Consider the following 20,235-nt stretch of genomic DNA (forward strand, 5'->3'; position numbering starts at 1 on the left):
GAGGGCAGCGGCCCGCCGGCCGCGTCTCCGCCGAGCGCCATCCAGCGGCGAGACGCCAGGGGCGCCCTCGGCACAGGTTGCTGGAGAGCGGGGGGAGCAGGCGCGCAAGGTTTCCAAGGGAGCAGCGGTCCCTTTCCCCACCCCCCCCCCCCTCTGCCCCCCAGCCTAGGGCACATCTATCTCCTCCGCCTCCCCCAAGTTCTTCCCGCGCCCCTTAAGGCTGATTCGGGTTCACCCAGCGTTCAACACCACCCTCCCCTTTTATTTATGCCCAACATATGAAGTGGGCTGGGAACTTTTTAAAGGCGGACAAAAAGAAAAGAAAGGAGAAAGAATTAAAAAAAAAAATTAAAAAGGTGTTTGCACCACCATTGCCTGGAAACTCGCCGGTGGCGGCTCGGGGGTTTCATCCAAGCTGGGTGACGCTTACTCTCCCTTCGCCGCGGGACGGACGTGTTAAGTCCTGCCTCCCTCATTCTACACCTATGACCTTACTACCCTGGTTGGAGTCAGGCGCTTTGACTCCGTGCCCCTGCGTGCAGCCGAGGCTGGGAAGCCTCCTCCCCGCGAGATCTCGGGGGGGGGGGTATCGATCCCCCCGAGATGGGGGCTCCAGAGTGGCAACGCAGGACGCACCGAATCTTCAAGGCAGAGGGAGAAACACACCATTCTTCATACCCCCGGAATGTTATCGCTAATTTTTTGGAAAAGTGCCTGTGTACACACATATTACATATATTATTGAGCGGGTTAGAGCAAGACTAAGAATACCGAACAACAGTTGCGGGCGTGGGGGGGGGCATATGCTCCAATTCTCTGGTAATTTGTAACAGGCAGACTTTATTGCTGGGAGAGAAAACGAGTAACTGTGTAGCTGCAAAACAAATTTAACTCTGTCTGTATTGATCAAGTGGGAGTCAGCCCGTGGGGTGTGATTGCAATGCGTTTTTAAACCCGAGATTTAATTTCATATTTGGGGCTACTTTGGAACGTTCGTCTGGGAACACCGTACCTGCACAGGGCATTTTAGAACCACACATGCATATTCTATTATGTTTAAATAATGCAATAGACTATAGCCTTTGAGTTGGACCCATACAGGGCTCCCCAAGCATTAAGGAGACCTAAAAATGAAGCCCTAGAAAGGGTCGTGGCTCTGCTCTCAGAAAGCTAGGCCCTCCTCTCCTCCAGATTCAGTTTGGGACAATCTTCTGATATCCCAAATAAAAGGGGCTCTCTTCCCTCCTTCCCCCTCCCTCACCTAATCTCCGGGACTAAGGAAAGTTTATAAATAATTCAACTCCAATCTCCCCGTTGTATTCCCTAAAAAGTAAAAGTATCATGACCCACCCTGGGAAGACTTTTCAAGGACTCCAACAATTCTCGAATTCTAGATGGAGAAAGGAAATAGGGGGGCCTGTCCCAGTTAATCACGGCATCAATACACAGGCATAAAAGTGAGTCCAACGCCATATTTTAACTTGTCTAATAGAAAAATCCTAACTCAGTCCCACCGTTCTTCTTCCTCCTCCCCACTTCGCTCTTAAAGTACTAGAATCTTGCAGGGGTGGGGGCTGGGGCGGGGAGTGGGGTTGAAATGAAGTCGCTTGGAAAAAGTAAAAAAAAAAGAAAAAAACCATGGCATTATTTACACCTGCAAACTTGGAAGGCTGTATTCGGCCCCAATTGGCTTAATTGTAAATCTTTTCCTCATGGTCCCAATTCCTGGACAGAGCGTCTGGGTTTAATAATGCGCCCCGGCACCCCAGCAGGGCCGAGCTGAAAAGAGAGAATCCCCCCGCCCCACCCCCACTCAGCTCAGAGGTAATTAGAGCACCACGCCCCCCCCCCAACTACCCAAACCTTGCTTGAGGTACCAGAAGACCGGAGTCAGACATGGGGAACTCATATTTTACCGTCTGAAGACAAGAGCAGCTCTTTCAAAAGCAACCGTACCCTCAAAGTCAGAAGTGGGGGGAGCGACCCCCTGCGGCTCGCGGCCTCGCCCCCTGCGCGTTTGGCTCGTAGGGGGGCGAGTGGGAAAGAGAGGCGTCTGCACTCGGATCCAGACACAGCCTCCGACTCCCTCGGCTGGCAGTGTAGGGCTGACCTGTTTATAAAACTCGCTGTTAAGAAAACATGTAAAAACACACCCCGGTGGGAGTGGAGAACGTTCCCTCGCACCCCACCCTCCCTTTGTACGTGAAGATTCTCTCCCGACGCAGTTCGGTTGCCTCGAGCCCTCGGGTTCTCCCCAGGGGGCCATCTCCCCGCGACTGGTTTTGCATCACTTTGAGAGCCCGGGGACTGCGACATTTCTCCTTTATTTTGGGTAACTCCTGCACCCTCAGCACTTCAGGTCGTTATTATCCACCCCGGGTTTGTCCTTTGCAAGCAGAGGGGTGGAGGCGGGAATCAAGGCTGGAAAAAGACAACTCGGCGCTGGGTGGGTGGAGGACGGGGGCTCCCTCCTCACGGAACCCCTGGAACCCTCATTTGAGTTAAGAGCAAAGGCCTGCGTTCTCGGCACCCGAGCGTGGGAGTCCGCCCCGCCCCGCCCCGCCCTGGGAGCCGCGGAGGCAGGGCAGGTCACCAGACACCAGTGCGCGCGGGTCGCGCATTCCCCGAGCCGGCGGGACCTCCTGGCGACCGAGGATCGGGGTAGGCCAGGCCTTCCGGGACCTCTTTGCTCCCCCGCGGGCCGGTGCGGCGTTCCGGGTGGGGGGCCAGACCCGAGCCTCGACCCCTCCACCCCAGAGTGCGGGTGTAATCCGAGGCAGCCAGTGTCTCCTCGCGTTCCGCGCTGGGCGAGGCCTGGAGGCGCACGGAACACGTCCAGCTTCCGGATTTGGAACCGGGTGAGGCGGGTGCGGAGTGAGGCGAAGCACCCCCTTCTCCCCGGGCCGGAATCCATCACCCAGGGGACCTGGATGGGGCGCTCTGGGCTGTCGCTGCCTCCCACTCCTTCCTGGAAGCCGCAAGGTCTCCTTTTCCAAGAGAAAGGAGCAAGGAACGTTGCCAAGAAAGGATCTTAGATCGGGAAGGCCGCTGCTCTCTGCCGCGCGCCTGCCAGGATTTTTCATACCTGGCTGGGAGGTGAAATGCACTGGGGTCTGGGCACCAGAAAGAAAGAGCAACTTAGGGAAAGAAAACGCTTTGTCAATTACAAACATTTTCTCTTTCTATATATGTGTGTCTCTGCCTCCCTCTTCTTCCTCTTAAAAATAAAGCAAAATGTAAAAGGAAAAGAGAGAGAAACTTCTCTAGCCTTCAGTTAGAGGCTGGAGCTGGAGGCTTGTAAAGGCCTCTGGGGTCTCTAAGGTCACAAGTGCCACCCAAACCTTGGGCTCAGGTTGGGAGGAGAGAACCGTCCCTCCAGCTGCGCGCCCCGCCCCCCATCCGTCCCTGGATATTCTACACGACTCCCGAAGGATCTGATCCGTACTATTTGAAGACAGGGAAGATTAGCTTGCAGGCTAGGCGCCACTTAGAGGCACATTGTTGAGGCCTCAAGTTTGTTTTAGCGACACGGAGGAGGAGGCTACCCGGATTGTCAGGTAATTAAGACTGACACCGAGGTTCAGTGACCCCGCCTCCTTTCCTGAGCAGCCACAGTACCGGGTCAGCGATCACAGAAGAGGGAGCTGGGGTTTGGTTCTAAACCGAGAGGAGCTGGTGTGGCCAGAGCGTTTCCCTGGGCGTGGGGCAGCTAGCTGCTTAGGGACAGAGCAGGTCCCCATCCCCAGCCTAGACTCACACCCTAGCCTTGGCCACAGGTTTCCCACCAGGCACGCCAGAGAAGCAGGTGAAATCACTCCCCACCATTCTCTGTCCTAGACCTACAAGAGGTTCTGTTTTCCCTAGGATTGTACAAGGGAGAATGGGTTTTAGCAGCTTTCAATGTGACAATAAGACCTGTGAGCCTCAAACGCTCACACCCCTCCAGTCCCTGGAGCTGCGGAGGGAAGACAAATCCCTCCCCAAAGCCATCGCTCTCCTAGAGACAGTGAGATCTTGGGGGGCTTCAGTGGATAGGAAGGAATGTCTGAGTGTGTTCTCTCCTGCTGGCTTGGGAACATTGGCCAACTGGATGGCTCGTGAGAAGAAAATGGAGAGGGGACACACACACACACACACACACTTCTGCATCCATGGTTCTCTTTCATTTATCTCTTGCCTCCCCTCTCTGCTCTGATCCTCTTTAATTGAAACCCAGTACGGGAAATAGTAACGGATATTGTGCTCAAATTGAGAAAACGTGTCTGTGGCTCTAAGGAGACAGTTAGTTCAGCAGATTTGGAGGAGCCGATCCTTCTTGGCCGGGTCAACCTTCCTGACAGTAGCGGCCATTCAATTAGCCATGCCCCTCACTTACACATCTCCCTGTTCCCTCTGCCCCATCTGCTCTCAGAGGGCAAGACCCCACTGCCCCCAAGCCCCCTGGCACCAGACACCACGGCCAGTAATAATGGGAAGGAGCAGAAGCGGGAAACCGTGGAACTAAGCTCTCCCGTCCAGATGAAACCTCCCATCTGCCGGTGGCGACTAGGGAACGCACCGTTGTATTTTCCTTCCCCTTTTTAAAGTGTTCTGTCCCCTAGACCCCCACCCCACGAGCCAGATTCCTGGCATAAATTGCTGAGGGGCCATTTACAGGCTTACCTGTCTGGACTGAGAATCTGGGAAGAGGATGTTGAATAAAGAAAGGTGTTGGGTGATCATGAGTGCCTGAGGCTCAAGCCGGCTCTGGCCCGGGTCTCGCTGATTCCGGGTCAGATAAGATGAGAGGGAAAAAATTCCCTGCTCTCTTCTTCTGAATTCATTTCTGCTGGACTAAGAAACATCCATTACTATCTTTTTCCCCCCTTTAAGTAATTGGGTAAAACACACAAAGAGAACATTGAAGATGTGGATTGATTTGAAAATTAGGAAACCACAATTAGTTCCTTTTCCTGTGTGAGAGAGAGGGAGGAAAAAACTCTTCACAGATGTGTAAAAGGCACTCTCCACACATACTTACACACACACACACACACACACACACACACTTCATTCCCCCCGCCCCTTGTTTTCCTTCCAACTTATCTAAATCACTAGCCACGTACAAATTCACCGTTTTCCAGGGTGGTCAGTTTTGATGAAAGGTAGGTGCTAACAAGAATAATGCAGGGGGTGGAATCTTTCCGTTTTGTTTCTGCCAAAACTGCATTTACATTAACGTGAGATATGATAAGCAAGGATTCTGTGAATAACGGATGATGCTCTAGAAACAGTGTAAATCAACTGGGGCCAAAGTGAGCCTCGGAACTCAAAATACTGCTTCCCCGAGCTGGACAACTTTGACAATCTTTTCTCACACACACACACACACACACACACACACACACACGCTTCAGACTCTCGCACTGAATGGCCCTGATCAATAATTTAGAGGGCTGTCAGGACAGGGAAACGTGCCTTACGGGAAGGCCCTGTGCCGCCAGGCAAGGCAGAGGTAGGAGCTGGGGCTGGAAGGCGAAGGACCTCCCCTCGCCCAGGGCTCCTGCCTTCCAGAGGAGATCGAAAGGGAGGGAGAGAGAGCCTCTGGAGGGTGGGGGACGAAGAGATCCCTTCCAACCTACACTGATGGGTCCAACCCTATTTCTCTCTGGACACCTATCTTCTTCCTGGGCAAGGGCGTGAGGGAGAAGTGCCTGCTTGAACCCCAAGAAGAACTTCCGGCCTGTTGTGGTGACAGGCGAAGGGGGGGGGGCAGGAGAGGGAACACAGGGTCAATCTAGAAACATAGAAGAGCGGGAGAGAATTCAGATTCAGAGAGGGCCAAAAAAAAAAAAAAAGAAAAGAAAAGAAAAAAAAGGGAGAAAGAAGATGAAGAAAGAATGGAAAGAGAGTAAATCAGAAACAGAAGGAACAAGAGAAGCTAACGGCTGGGGGGGTGTCGGGTAGAGACAGACGGGAAGGAGAAATAGAAACTTAGAAGAAGACAGATGCAAGGGAGAAAAGAGAAAGTTCAAAGAAACAGCAAGAAAGATTTTACAGGTCTACAGTCTCAGTCTTGAAAGAAACAGAGACCGGGACACCAACCAACCAATTAACCAACCAACCAACCTACCAAAACAGAAAAGAAACCGAAAAAAAAAAAAAAAAAGCAAGGGGAAGAAAAAACAATAAGATGGGTGCCCTATCTGGTCCAACCTAGGGGCTTGTGCCTGCCCCAGAGGGAGGAAAGATCGGGAGACTGATTCCCCATCAAAGAGAATGATCTGGCAGCCTTCTGGCCGTGGAGGAACCGAGCTCTGACAGCAAGTTTTGGGGGGGGGGGGCGGGAGTGACTGCAAACTCTAGAAGGAACATTTAGCTTCCGTGGTCCCTGCGGAGGTCCTCTATGGGTTCAGAACTGTGTATGGCAGAGTCAGGGTTTGGGGTGCTCATGCGGGGAGACAGTTGCTAGCAGCATTTTGCAAGACTCACAAATGGTAAGCTAGGCACTCCGGAGGGAGCAGATTCCCTGGGATCCACGGTAAGAAAATCAAGTCCCCAGTTAGCAGAATGGAGCTGCCAAGGAGGGTGGGAGCCCTAAGGCCCCATATAGTCAGTTTCAAGGCTTGTCAATTTCCAAAAAAAAAAAAAAAGGCCAGATCCTATGTGTGTGTGGGGGGGGGGTGGCACTGGGCAGAGACAGGGAGCCATCCCTACATGGCCAGGCCGCCAGAGAGCCCCTCCCCAGTAAAAGTTTCTGTATTGACCGACCACTGTAGGAAACTTCTTAATTAGGCCTCAGACCCCTGGAGAAACACGGATGTCTTTATGTCAACAGAGTTTCCAATTTAGCGACACCTCGGACTGAAAAAAGGTCGGTGGCAAACGAGGGGGGGGGGTGAAAGTTTAAGAGGGAATAAGCGTGTAATAGTCCCTCGCCAGACCTCACACATGCTGAAGGGAGTATTTACAACGAACTTGCCAAAGTAAACCACCCCGCCTACCCACCATCTTTTCCCCCTCCCCCCTCCCTTTTTTGTAAACTTCAGATAAACACCATTCGGTCACAAAAGGGTCGGTTTGTCCTCTTTATAGTTGGAGGGAGGCGGTGCCTTAGGGAAAAAGTAGGATCAAGCAGGCGGCGAGTCCCTAGGAAGGCTAACTTCTCGGCCACATCGGTGGCCTGGACTAGGATAGGTGCTTTGGTTTCGCATTTGTGTGTTTGTTTGTGTGCGCGCGCGCGCGTGCGCGCACGAAATTTGTTATGAGGTGCCTCTGCTCCTTTGCCACTTTACCAACTACACACACACGCACACAGAGCTTCGCCTTAAACGCTGCAGACATTACAGATCGGGAGGTGGTTCTTGTTTTTGAAAAAAAAAATCAGGCTTGCAATGAAGTAAAAACTCTTTTTTGCAAAACAGGCGCAGGAATATCTGGGGACACCGGAAGTTCCGGGGCTCCTCTCCGAGCCAAACTTTGGCCCCCCTGCTCCTTTCTCCCGCCTTTAAAAGCACCGCTTTCCAGACGCTAGCAAAGGGCCGGCTCCTTCAATGTTTCCCGTCTGTCTTTTGTTGAGTGTGAGGCAGGGAGAGAGAAGGAGACCAACATGGGGGTCTGCAAACAGAGCGAGAGAAGGCCGTGTCGACCCCGCGTCTGGAGCCTGAAGCCGTGGGCCCCGGGGTGCGCTAGCTTCATGGGTTCCCCCGGCCGCCAGGCCTGGCACAAATCTTCAGAACGCGCTGGCCAATGTTTAACCCAAATGCGGTGGCCACCAGGCCGCTTTTGTTTGTTCGCAAATTAATCACCCAGCGCACGGCCGGCGCCAGAGTGGGTTTATCACCCACCGGGAGGGGGGGCGCGACGGCCCAGCAGAGACAAAGAGGAGTTCGCACCTTCCAGCTTTTGATCCCGCAGCCTCCCAGCAGAATACGAGCCTCCCGGGGCCCGAGTCTGGGAGGTCAGTCATAATTGGCGGAAGTTTGCAGACCATTAGGAAGATGTGGACATTTTCGATTCAGAACCCCGAAAACTTTCCTCTCTTCCCCCCCGACCCCTTGCGAGCAAGAATGGGAGAGGGGTTATGGAGCGGTAACTGGGGTGACCCTAGGGTGAAGTCAGAACTAAGGGTAAAATACAGGCATTCGAGGCAGGGGGCGATGTGAGTGCTAGAAATCCATCCCGCTCGGTCCAGGCAGGGGCCAGAGGCAAGTCGAGATTTTTACAAGTAATATCAGCAAGCTCCCTTCCCAGGTCCCAAACAGAATGGAGGCCAAGAAAGCGAAGGACCTAGTGAAACGTCTCTCTCCCGTGCATCTGGTTGCTTGGGGGCACCGGGACAGTGGGGGGCGGGGGGAATCAGTCGCATTGTGGCTGCAGAACTACATTCTACTTGGAGCGGCCCGGCAGAGATTGGCTGGCGAGTGCAGGCAAAACTAGATCACTTGGATTTGGGGCTGCTCCTGAAAGCAGCGCTGGGCTGCCTGGGGCTCTGGAGGCGAGCAATGTGGGGGAGGGGGTGGGCTTGGGCCTCCAGAGACTCGTGAAACCCTGCAGTGACCCCGGTGGAAGGCGTTAGGAGGGGTAGGCCCGGCACCCTCCAGGATCCGGGTGCTAGGGGTGCGGGAGGGGGCATAGTGAGCCCACACCCCAGGTCCCCTTCAGCCTCCTCTTCTCTCCAGCTTTCTCTCTTGTCCACCACCAGCACAGCAGAGAGACACCAGAGAAAGAGAAGATGAAAGGGAAAGAAGGGGGCGAGATGGCGAGCCAGACAAAGTTGGAAGAACCACTACATTCTCTCTGGTGACTTGAGGCAATTCTGAGCCCTGGCGCCAAGCGCTCTTAACCATGTGCGTCAAAAATGCGAGGCTGGAAAAGCTTGTCGCCTCTAAAGTTCCGCCCCTCTCTCGAGGCTGTTGGTTCACAATAGACGTGCATTTTCACCCTCCACTTGCTTCCATTTCGGAGTCTAGGAGGTGGGGGCGTGGGGGGGTGGGATAGGAGGCGGGCTGAGAGAGATCACGCAGGCTGTCTGCACACCGAGACACACATCCCAAGCCTTGGGTTTCTTAACCCCCTAGGCCCTGAAGCCAGCCCTTTCTCCGCAAGGAAGCTCTCCACTCAGGAAGGGTAAAAGAACATTCTCCCCAAGATTCCGGACCAACCAGACTGAGACGGCCCTACTCACTAACCCCCCCACCCCCACCCCAGAAGCGAGAAATGTAGGTTTGGGAAATCCTCTGATCCAGACAGGGACCTGTGGTAACAGATAGGAATTCGGCGACAGGTCTGATTCAGAAGATGCCTCCCTCCCCTTCACCCCCATGGAGGTCCCCCACCCTACCTGAACTGGAACCAGTCACCTCGCCTCTGGGGTGGGGGTTTATCACTGTTTGTTTTACAAACTCACCCCCGACTTCTGAGACAGAGAGAGAGAGAGAGAGAGAGAGAGAGAGAGAGAGAGAGAGAGAGAAAGTGCAATGCCCAGAGAAGATACAAGGAGGGCGCGCCTCCCCCTACCAGCTCGCCCAGGGCCGCCGAGGAGGGGCAGAGGTTCAGCGAGGGGCAGGCCCATAACCTAAGTCCCTCGCCGCGCTCCTTCGGTCCCGATCTCCATTCTCTCCTCTACACTCACGCACACATTCAGGTGGCAGTCGGGGAGCCCAGATTCGGATAGAAGACGAGATCGAAAAGGGCTGGCCAATGCATTTCCAAAAAAATCCCCGAGTCCGCCTCCCGGGGCGAGCGCAACCCGGGCCGGAGACGGCAGGCTGTGTACGTGTTTGCGTGTACGTGTTTTCCCGCGGGTGGCTCGGCCCCAGGATGCCCGCGCGTGTCCGCGCGCGGGAGTGTAGGGGCGCTCGGATCCCCGCCCACGGCTTCGGGTGGGGCCCGGGGTGGTAGAGGGAACCCCGCACGCGTGTGCCCGGGAGCCCGCGAGCCCAGGAGCCGGGAGCCCGGCTCCCGAGAGCCACCCGAGCTCGGGAGCCCTTCAGCGGCGGCCGGGCGGAGCTTGGCTCCACGTGGGGCCGGAGAGCGCGCAAGCCCGGAGTCGCGGCGCTCGCCCCTGCGCCGCTGCCGCTTTTTGTTGCGGCCGGTGGCCGAACGGCAGCTCGCGGGAGGCTCGGCCGTCAGCCGGACCCTCCCGGGGCCGCGGCGAGAGGGTTAGCCGCGGAGGGAAACGGCCAAGCCGGCCGGGGAGGCGAGGCGAGCCGAGCGCGCGAGAGGCGAGCGCCCCTGCCCGGCGCCCGGTGCGCTCTCCGCCTTCCTGGCTCGGCTCACTCGCTCCCTCCTCCTCCCCCTTCCTCCCCGGGCCCTGCCTCCTCCCTCGATCCCGGGCTGGATGACTGAGGCATTTCAGACGTGGGCTGAGCCAGCGCGAGCGAGCGAGCTCAGGGACTGCAGCGATCTCTCGATAAGCCACCTAGAGGCGACTCTGCGCGCGCTCCCCAGTGGCTCCCCGCCCTCCCTCTGATCATGTTGACATATTCACAGGACAGGCAGTAGTACCGATGCGGCGCTGCGACGTTACAGTTTCCGACACCTTCTTTTTATAACTCGGCTCTATCCCCCAGCACTCGACCTGTGAAAACCACGCCTATGCAGCAACACAATTGGTCCGAAAGCGTCAAAGAGCCAATCAAGAGGCCTCCGGCTCCCCGCAGCCCACAGCACAGCCCGACCTTCTAGAGCCGCCGAGCAGACGCCCGGGGAATTCTAGAGGCGGAGGAGGGTGGCGCAGAGCTCTTGCTCGCTCGCTTTCGCTCCCTCCCTTTCCTCGCGCTCCCTCTCTCCTCTCTGCCTCGCTCTCTCCGTCTCTGTCTCCCCCTCTCCCCTTTTCATTCCCCCCCCCCTCAATCCTCTCTGCCCAGCGCGCCTGGACGCAGATTTAGGAAGCGATTTCGCTCACGTTTTAGGACAAGGAAGACAGGCGCGGGAGAAGAGCACTGCAGGACTCGGATTGCAACCCAGGACACCCTCCGGAGGCTCGGAGCAGAGGGAGGAGGAGGCGGAGGGCGGACGGAAGCCAGTTTGCAGTTCAAGTTTTGATAGCGCTGGTACAAGAGAGCTTGGATCAGAGATTTTTTTTTTTTAAGGCGAAACACTTTTCCGCTCTCTCGCTCGCTGGCGAAGCCGAGTCTAGCGCTGCTGCAGACGCCTCCAGCGAGAGAGAGGGAGAGGAAGAGAGACAGGGGGGCGGGGAAGAAGAAGGAGACGAGAAGGTAAAAAGTCTCGGAGCAGAGCCGTCCGCAACCGCAACAAAGAACCGGGGGGCCGGGGAGCGATCCCGGGGACTGGGGGCTGCCGTGTCGATTCGGCTCCGCGGCGGGGCTCGGGCGCGAGGGAGATCCTGCCCGCCGCTCTCGCCAGTGAAACCGACTTCCAGGAGCGGCTTTTTAAAAAACGCAAGGCACAAGGACAGTCACCCGAGCGACTATGTCTCCTGATTTCTCGCCTTGCCCTCTTTAAAAGAGGCATTTCCCCCTCCCCAAAAGGCACTGCCCCCCCTTCCCTAGGGTGCTTTAGTTCTGATTCCACCCCCCTTTTTTTCTTTTTTCTTTTTTTTCTTCTTTCTCAAACTATGTGTTGCTGTTAAGAACCCAAAACAAAACCAAACAGCAGCTGCGGACTTGTCCTCGGCCGGAGCCCAGCGCCCCGCCTGGAGTGGATGAGCCTCTCCATGAGAGATCCGGTCCTTCCTGGGACAAGCATGGCTTACCATCCATTCCTACCTCACCGGGCGCCGGACTTCGCCATGAGCGCGGTGCTGGGTCACCAGCCGCCCTTCTTCCCCGCGCTGACGCTGCCTCCCAACGGCGCGGCGGCGCTCTCGCTGCCGGGCGCCCTGGCCAAGCCGATCATGGATCAATTGGTGGGGGCGGCCGAGACCGGCATCCCTTTCTCGTCCCTGGGGCCCCAGGCGCATCTGAGGCCTCTGAAGACCATGGAGCCCGAAGAAGAGGTGGAGGATGACCCCAAAGTGCACCTCGAGGCCAAAGAACTTTGGGATCAGTTCCACAAGCGGGGCACCGAGATGGTCATTACCAAGTCGGGAAGGTAAGCAAGTAGCAGGGCCGCCTCCCCCAAGCTATCGGAGGTGTTTTCTTCCCCCCCTCCCCCCCGCACCCCGTCCCCCTTTCCTTCTCTCTGTTCCCAGAACACTCGGTTGGCCAGTTACTTGGGCTCAGACAAAACTGAGGTCCACCGGAACCGGGTCCAGACTTTCCCCGCTTGGTACTTCCCCAGTGGTAGGAGATTTAAGTTTACCTGGACCTTTGCAGCCTGGGTTTCTCGCCCCTGGGTCTGCATCTTGGATTTCCTAGGTAGAATTTTTCAAAGGAACTCAGACATCTATTTCTACAGGAAAAAAGAAAACCACCCCACAGGCAGCAGGAAGTTCACTGTTCTAAACCTTTCTGGAACATCCTTCTGTCTTTGTTGATGTTCTGGGTTTTGTTTATTTCATTTTGTTCCCTGCTAGATAAAACTTAACTGCCCTTTTCTTTTGTGTGGGAGGGGGAGGCCTCGAAGCTAGCCCTCCACTTGCCCTTTCTGCCCTCCAGCCTAGCCTCTGGGTCTGCAGGGGGGCCTGCGCTTGCCTCCGGCAGGGTCACTGAGAAATGGAAGGGCGTTTGGGTTTGTTTGTCTCTCCTGCTTCACATGTCTGTAATCCGAGGGAGAGTTGAGGCAATTTTGGATAATTAAGGTGATGTTTGGGGATCCCAAGAGCCACTGGGAAAGATACATGCCGCTTTTTTTCTAGATTACCAACCGTATTTTAGCCCTAAAAGGTCCCCGCCTGACCGAAACCTGCCTGTCACTTAAAATCCGTGATTTTTTTTTGTATGGCATTGAAGTCTATCAAGGCATCATGTTGGAATAATAAAAATAAAATCTCTCTCTTGATGTCTTGAGCTTTGGGGATGTTTCCTAGCAAAATGAGGCCCAAGCTGGGCATAAGAATCCTCAAACCCAGAAGACATTTCCTCGGCTTCACAGCAGAGTGCTTCCTTTCAGAAAGACAGGACTGTGGGTCGCCACCACTTCTGGGAAATCAGAAGCTCTCTGGTGGTACAGCCTTGCCGTTTGGGACCGGCCTGAGCCGGGGGAGGAATGCGGTTAGCTCTGTGCTGGGCAGATTGGTTACCAGGCCCAGAAGTCCACCCCAAACTACAAAATTCGTTTTGAAACCTCACTGAAGGCCGGTTTCATTTCCCCCAGCGGCGGGATCGCTGCTCCATAGCAGGGAAGCCAGACATTTATTTCCTTGATAATTTAACTTTTTCTCAGCAGTGGGTGGTGGAGAATTCTAGTCTTGAGTGAGCCCCCTTTAACTAAAACCCTACCCTTTGCTGCTTAGGAGTAGACACTCACAGGACAAGGGGAAAGGCAAGAATTTCTCTGTAAAGACGGCCTTCTATGAAGTCCTACAAGAGGAAAAAAAATTGTGGAAAAATTGTTGGACACTGTAGAGAAAATGCAGTGCCAAAATTCACTTGTTTTGAACCTGGAGGCATTTCACCGTGGGGAGATTGAGGGTGCTTAATACTTCTGTTGGGGAAGAATAGAATATTGCACCAAAGTGGCCCGCCTCTGAAACAGAAACTCTTCAGTCAGTCACAGTAGAAAGTTTTAAATCTGACCGAAATAGTTTAGGGCAACCAGAGAATCAAACTCAAGAGTCCGAGTGATTTCTTTTTCCTTTCTCTTCCCTCTTCTCGTAGGCGAATGTTTCCTCCTTTTAAAGTAAGGTGTTCTGGGCTGGATAAAAAAGCCAAATACATTTTGTTGATGGACATCATAGCAGCTGATGACTGTCGATACAAATTCCATAATTCTCGGTGGATGGTGGCCGGCAAGGCCGACCCGGAAATGCCAAAGAGAATGTACATCCACCCAGACAGCCCTGCTACCGGGGAGCAGTGGATGTCCAAAGTTGTCACTTTCCACAAACTGAAACTCACCAACAACATTTCGGACAAACACGGATTTGTAAGTTTCGCCTCACGGTAAAATCTTCTCTCTCTTCTTCTAGCACAGGCAGCGTTTGCCCTGTCCTGGTAAAATCACAGGTTTTCTGCTCAGACTGCTCCCTTGCGCCCTGTTGCTGAGCGTAGCAAACGTTGTTCGATCCGAAACCAAGCCCGAGAGAGGATTCCGGGGTGTTTCTCTTTGGATAATGGAAGGCCTGGCATTCTAAAAGAAATGAGGGCGAGAACCCTCCCCGCTCACATTCTGTGACAATTCCAGGTCCTGGAAAACGCCAGACAGTGAAGTTAAAAACCAAGATATACGATGATTAAGATATAAAATCAATGTTAAAGCGATGTGTCCTTCAGGGATTTGTTTTGAGCTATCATACTTCTGTTTTGAAACGAGCTTTATTATATCTGGGAGGCACGTTTTAAGGTTCAGAACCCTGGCTATGTTGGTCAAAGGGTGTGTGTGCGGGTTTTGAAAGATTTTTTTTTTTCCTTCCTTCTAAGATAAAAGACTTTCGGGCTTGGGGGAAAGTCAGGTTTGCTAGAAATAAGACTGAGCTCTCCAGGATAAACATGGTGTGTGTGGAAAGTGTGTACCTGCAGTCAGTCGGTGGGAGCGTCCTTAGAAACTTTTAGGAGACTGGAATTGCTTGTAGAAGTCAAACAAAACACCTTTTGCCCCCTGCCCCTCCCCCTCCCCAACATTTCAATAAAATAAACCGAGTGATAAGCGAGGAATAAGCGGAAAGATTAGGCCCAGGAAGACGTGAAGGGCGCGGAAATATCTTCTGCGGGCAGGAATTGCATTTGAAGCCCTTGATTTGATTAAGGCATAAATATTCCTCTCTGGAGTTCAACCTTTCAGGGCTTTAAGTGGATTGGGCTCGTCAATTAGTGGGCGCTTAAAGGACTGAATCATTTTGTAAATTAAAATGCATGTTTTTCTCTATCTTTTAAGACTTTGGCCTTCCCAAGTGATCACGCAACGTGGCAGGGGAATTATAGTTTTGGTACTCAGGTAGGCTAGGGTTCAAGGTACGAACGGACCTTAGACGGTGAGGGTGGGGGGGAAGCCCTTTGGAAACTGAGGAGCAATTTGGATTTCTCCAGAAGATAACATCTGTGGTGTGGGAGTGTGCCCAAAGGTACTCCGAGGAGAGGAGGTGGGCTCCGGTTAAGCTTGGTACCCTCTGGTGGGGTAGATGTCAGCCCGGCAGGGGTCTGAAGGTCCCGGGCACCTCACTAAACCTTTTTTTCTTTTTTTGCTGTGTCTCCCCTCCCCCCGCCCCCAGACCATATTGAACTCCATGCACAAATACCAGCCTCGGTTCCACATTGTGAGAGCCAATGACATTCTGAAACTTCCTTATAGTACATTTCGGACCTATTTGTTCCCCGAAACCGAATTCATCGCCGTGACAGCATACCAGAATGATAAGGTAACCAAAAGGCGCTTTTTTCTTTCTAATGGTGCTATTTTTCGGCTCACCTTTAAGCTGCTTGGGGGGAAAGGGATGAGGAATTTACCAAAGAATTGGGATGGGGGAGGCTGAGTTTTCCTCTGAGATTTAACCTTCAGTAGAGCTCTTTGAGGGGGAAGGGGCCCTGCGCATCCAAGAAGCAGGGAAAACACCAAAGCAAACAACAACTTGACCAGCTAGGAATCCAGCGCTGAGGGAAAACATGCCAAACTAACTTTGCCTGGTGAGCAGCCTCTGGAACTGGGCTGACACCGGCTTCCCCAGTCCTGGCGGTCTCTTGTTTGTTTTGAGGCTCCGCTTCCTCTGCTTCTGGAAGAAGCATCAAAAAGCAGGTTCCAGGTTCTCAAAGCACCAGCTAAAAATTTCAGGCAAAAGCCATTTGGGATCCTGGGAGGAGAAACCCATTGGAGAACAGCTTTTCTCTCCTAGCCAGAAATCCTGAGTAGCTGGTCTGGTTTTTATTACCTTTTATGCTGCTGTGTTTTTTATGGTGTGTGTGTGTGTGTGTGTGTGTGTGTGTGTGTGTGTGTGTGTGGTTGGAAAAACCTCTGATCACAGGGTCATGCTAATCGAGTTGTCTGAGGCTTTTGAGAGCAGATGACCAAAGTCATCCTATCATTTGGAGTTTTTTCCTCCCTTGGGCCTGTAGCCCCGGATTAGGAGGACCCCCAAATGGAACTTCCAGGCGGTGCCTGGTATATAAAGTTATGGTGGCCTGAAGGTCATGGGCATATGCGCTGAGAGACCCGGAGAAAGTGACTCTTGTTGATTCACCAGCTCCCAGCTTGACTGTTGGGGCTGTGCTGGGCTGGGGGGCAGCAAAGGACCCCTGCTCTTCTTCTGAACCTGGACCTCAGTGAGAGTCCGGCTCACCAGACCACACCTTGCCTTTTGCATTTTGAATTTCTTGTCCCCATGGGTGGGTCCTCTGACTGTATATACCTCCCCCCCCGCCCCCAGGGAAAGGATTTGAAAGATTACGTGTGATGGCGTGTTGCCTCAGCGTGCAAATGCAAGCTCCCTCTGGATCCAGACTCCTCCGCGAATCTGAGTTGTTCAAGTAATAATAAAATGTAGCGTTTTTGATAAGACGAAGAGGCCACAGGCCTTCTCCAACCGAATGGGCTGGCAGAGCATATAAATGAAAACAAATGTTTCCAGTGGTCATTCAGTCCATTGACATCTGTAATTGTCAATAGTGTAATTCTTCAACCCTCCTCCGCCCCCTCTCCCCACTCAGCAAAAAACTCGAGCCCACTCTGGCACAAGAGTAGGGAACCCCCATAAATCATTTTATTAGATTCACAGAAGAGTTTGGAGTGTATGCTCTGGATGTGTGTGTGTGTGTGTGTGTGTGTGTGTGTGTGTGTGTGTTTAGGGGCAGGAAATATGCCATAATATAGTTTACGATGAATTGCACTGTATTAAAAAAAAATGAAAGCATAATTTTAAGATCTACAAGTTGTCCTTTTTGACAACTTTGACAGTCTTTCCACTTCGAACCCCAAGCTCTCAAGGCTGCCTACAGAACAGGGTGAGGCCCTTCCCGGAGGGTATGATTTCAGTCTGGCTTCTTAGGGAAGATCTAAGCCATGGTGTGGGCCCCTTGAGTTTGTCCTCTCCCAGTCCCCTCCGCACTGACACTGTTCTGTCCTCTCCCTTCCTCTTTAACCTGGCATATCTGAAGGACTTGGGCCGTCAGATTTCTAGTAGATGGAATTGGGGGGAAAGTCCCCCAAAACCTTCTAGAAAATGAAGCCAGTGCCTCTTTATTGCTTATGTCTCCTCCTCTAGATAACTCAGTTAAAAATAGACAACAATCCTTTCGCCAAAGGTTTCCGGGACACTGGAAATGGCAGGAGAGAGAAAAGGTGAGTGGGCCCCTGAACCCGTGCACTTTCAGGTAACTCAGAGAATTGTGTTCCCAGGACCCAGATCTCAGCTACTAGAAGCGGGATGCAGGCCCTTCTAGGAGGAAGGGGGGGGGCGGGCGGGAGAGGTGGGAAGTAATTGACTGCCTCTCTGCCACCTGCTTGCTGACTTCAGGACACTTTATGTACCTCCTACACGGTACCGTAAAGGAGATGAAGAAAAGTGTCAGGGACATCTACAGACGCCTGTTAATTCCTAATTAAGTTCATCCCCGGGCAGGTCCCTGGAAGGGACCGAAGCATTCACAAAATACTTCAGCCTTTTTTGCAACCTTGTCCTGCAAATATCATCCAACCGAACTGAGGCCCCTTGAGAAATCTAGTACGTTCTCCTTCATGGGTTATATGTAGCATTTCGCATTAAGCAGACAGCTGGATAGTATATGGAAACAGCTCTCCCCTCCCCCACCCGCTTTCAAAGAATTTCTCAAATCCAGACGATCAGCTCAGATTTTTAACCTCTCCCCCTGCAGGGTGGGGGTGCGGGATGAGCATTAAAAAGTCATTTCCAGCATCTAAATAGATGATTTTTTTTTTCGGTGCTCCTGGTTACGATGGATGTGTTGGTAAAACAATTAAAGTGCGCCCTCACATAAGCACTGTCTCCCAAGTCTTAGCAACCAGTGGGAAGGTGGGGAGGCTGTTTTACCAGTTGGGGCGCCCAGTCACCCTCCTTCTGTAAGGCCGGCGCGGTCAGCGGTCTGTGGCTCCGGCCTTTGGCCTAATGAATACTGGAGCGGAAGCCTTCTTCCCCAGCAGCCCCCTCCCCTCTGCGCCTCCTTACAGGCTCAGGATCAACAGTTTGGGCCTCTGGCTGCCTTGGGGCTAGCAGGTTTCAGAGAACCGGTGGGCGGTGGGCAGGGTAAGGTGTGCCCCCTACCCCGCGCCTCTTTGGAGAGAGTGAGGCAGACAAAGAGGGGAAATGTCTGTTCCGGTCTGTAACGCCGGGTGTGCTCTTCTGGCCCAGAAAACAGCTCACCCTGCAGTCCATGAGGGTGTTCGACGACCGACAGAAGAAGGAGAACGGGACCTCGGACGAGTCCTCCAGCGAACAGGCCGCCTTCAGCTGCTTCGCGCAGTCCTCGTCTCCCGCGGTCTCCACTGTAGGGACATCGAACCTCAAAGGTAGGACCTGGTCACCTCCAGTTTCTCTACTCCAGGTCGGGGGCGGGGGGGGGGGGGGTGGTGGCTGGGAGATTTGGTGGGGGATCCACGGGAACCTGCCCTTCAAAAACCTCAGATGCTTCTTGAAGTCCCTAACTAAGCAGAGGTCACAGTTCAAAACAGGTGACCAGGTGGGTCCCCTTCCCTAAGTTGTACAAAGGACAACTCAGAACTCCCTCCAAACCTTGACTTGGCTGAGGCTGGGGTGTTAGTGTTCCTTCCAAGTAGGGGGGCAGCTTTGAAAACTTGCGCGGAGCACCTCTGTGTCTCTGTCTCTCTCCCTCAGCTCTCTCCAACCTAGCAACTGCTGACTTCTTACTATTTCTGAGCTCTAGATTACAATGTGTTTGGCCTGGGGCTGGGGGGATGGGTGGGGGGAGGGAGGCAAGAGATTCTCTGCCACCTGGAACAGGCCCTAGAGCTATAGCGCTGACAGTGAAGCACTGGGAGCACAGTTGAGCATGGGGAGCACGGAGGATCTGAGCAGGGAGGGTGGGAGAGAGGGAGGGGAATGCGATGGTTCAAATCCCCAGTTAGTTCCTGTGTTTAAAGAGCAAGAACTATTTATTTGGAAAGACACACACACTCTCTGTCTCAGCAGGAAGAAACCTGTTTTTAAGTGAATTAAAATGAAAGTCCATTATGACTTCAATCCATTTAAACTTTAAACATTAAATAGGCTCCCTTTCTCTTTTCCTTTATTTTTTTCTAGTGGGAGACCCACAGAGGGTGTGGTGAAAACAGAAGAGAATCTGATTGTGGGGGGGGGGTTAGCCAGCTGCCCCCATCTTTGTCTGCAGGGACAGGGGCAAACAGAAGGTTCCAGTTGAGTGTGTGTGTGTGTGTGTGTGTGTGTGTGTGTGTGTGTGTAGGGAGGGTGTATATTTCTGCCACTACCAATTCGGATGTCAGGGTTCAAACAAATCCTTCTGAAAGAATTCACGAATTTGTGGAAGGTGCCAATCTTGGTCACTCACAGAACAAAGACTGTATATAGTAACTAGAAGGTGTTCTGGAAGTGAGTTTTAGGATGCGTTTCATTCTGTTTTCAAGAAGTGAATGCATGTGAGGAAAGGTGAGTGAAGGCTTTGACACAGTAGGAGCTCAATGGATGATTGTAAAAAACAGCAAAACTCCAGGAGGGGCTTGGGGGAGGGGGGCCTGTGAGGGAAAGGGGTTCATTTCTAGGTAAATATTGTAAATTCATTGTTAGCTTACCGAATCGTCCCTGGAAAGTCCTGGGGTATCTTCACTTCCCCCTTGCAGATGAGAAAACTGAGGCCCAGGGAGGTTAAAGGGCAGGCCGGGGACCACACAGCTCGTAAATGGCCCGAGCTGGGATTCAGCCCAGGCCACTGGAGTTACTCTGGCCCAGACTGGAGCTCACGCCCTTCCGCTTGGCTTTTGTGCCCCTCCTATGGTAGATCTGTGTCCCAGCGAGGGGGAGAGCGACGCCGAGGCCGACAGCAAAGAGGAGCACGGCCAGGAGGCCTGCGACGCGGCCAAGATCTCCACCACCACGTCGGAGGAGCCGAGCCGCGACAAGGGCAGCCCGGCGGTCAAGGCGCACCTCTTCGCCGCCGAGCCCTGCGGCCGGCCCCGGGACAGCGGGCGGCTGGACAAGGCGTCGCCCGACTCGCGCCACAGCCCGGCCACCATCTCGTCCAGCACCCGCGGCCTGGGCGCCGAGGAGCGCCG

General features: G+C 53.5%; 1 protein-coding gene and 1 long non-coding RNA gene across 4 annotated transcripts in view; one reads left to right on the plus strand and one right to left on the minus strand.

Moving 5' to 3' along the window:
- LOC115278139 overlaps positions 1-12,370 on the minus strand; it is a 17,389-nt gene extending 5,019 nt beyond the window's left edge. The window contains exon 1 of one of the 2 annotated variants that reach the window (XR_003902721.1): positions 12,247-12,370. This is a non-coding gene — a long non-coding RNA (uncharacterized LOC115278139). Of the gene's footprint in view, positions 1-10,888; positions 11,360-12,246 lie in introns of those variants that run through there. The other variant, XR_003902722.1, reaches the window with a different exon arrangement.
- The window catches only part of TBX3 (T-box transcription factor 3), a 14,278-nt gene continuing 4,396 nt past the window's right edge, over positions 10,354-20,235 (plus strand). Inside the window, exons 1-7 of one of the 2 annotated variants that reach the window (XM_029922571.1) lie at positions 10,354-12,036; positions 13,704-13,971; positions 14,920-14,979; positions 15,254-15,400; positions 17,237-17,313; positions 18,341-18,498; positions 19,962-20,235. In XM_029922571.1, coding sequence (XP_029778431.1) covers positions 11,648-12,036; positions 13,704-13,971; positions 14,920-14,979; positions 15,254-15,400; positions 17,237-17,313; positions 18,341-18,498; positions 19,962-20,235 — 1,373 coding nt within the window. In that variant the 5' untranslated portion in view covers positions 10,354-11,647. The remainder of the gene's footprint in view (positions 12,037-13,703; positions 13,972-14,919; positions 14,980-15,253; positions 15,401-17,236; positions 17,314-18,340; positions 18,499-19,961) is intronic. The other variant, XM_029922572.1, reaches the window with a different exon arrangement.

This window comes from Suricata suricatta, chromosome 14 (genome assembly GCF_006229205.1).
Source record: "Suricata suricatta isolate VVHF042 chromosome 14, meerkat_22Aug2017_6uvM2_HiC, whole genome shotgun sequence".
NCBI classification, from domain to species: Eukaryota; Metazoa; Chordata; class Mammalia; order Carnivora; family Herpestidae; genus Suricata; species Suricata suricatta.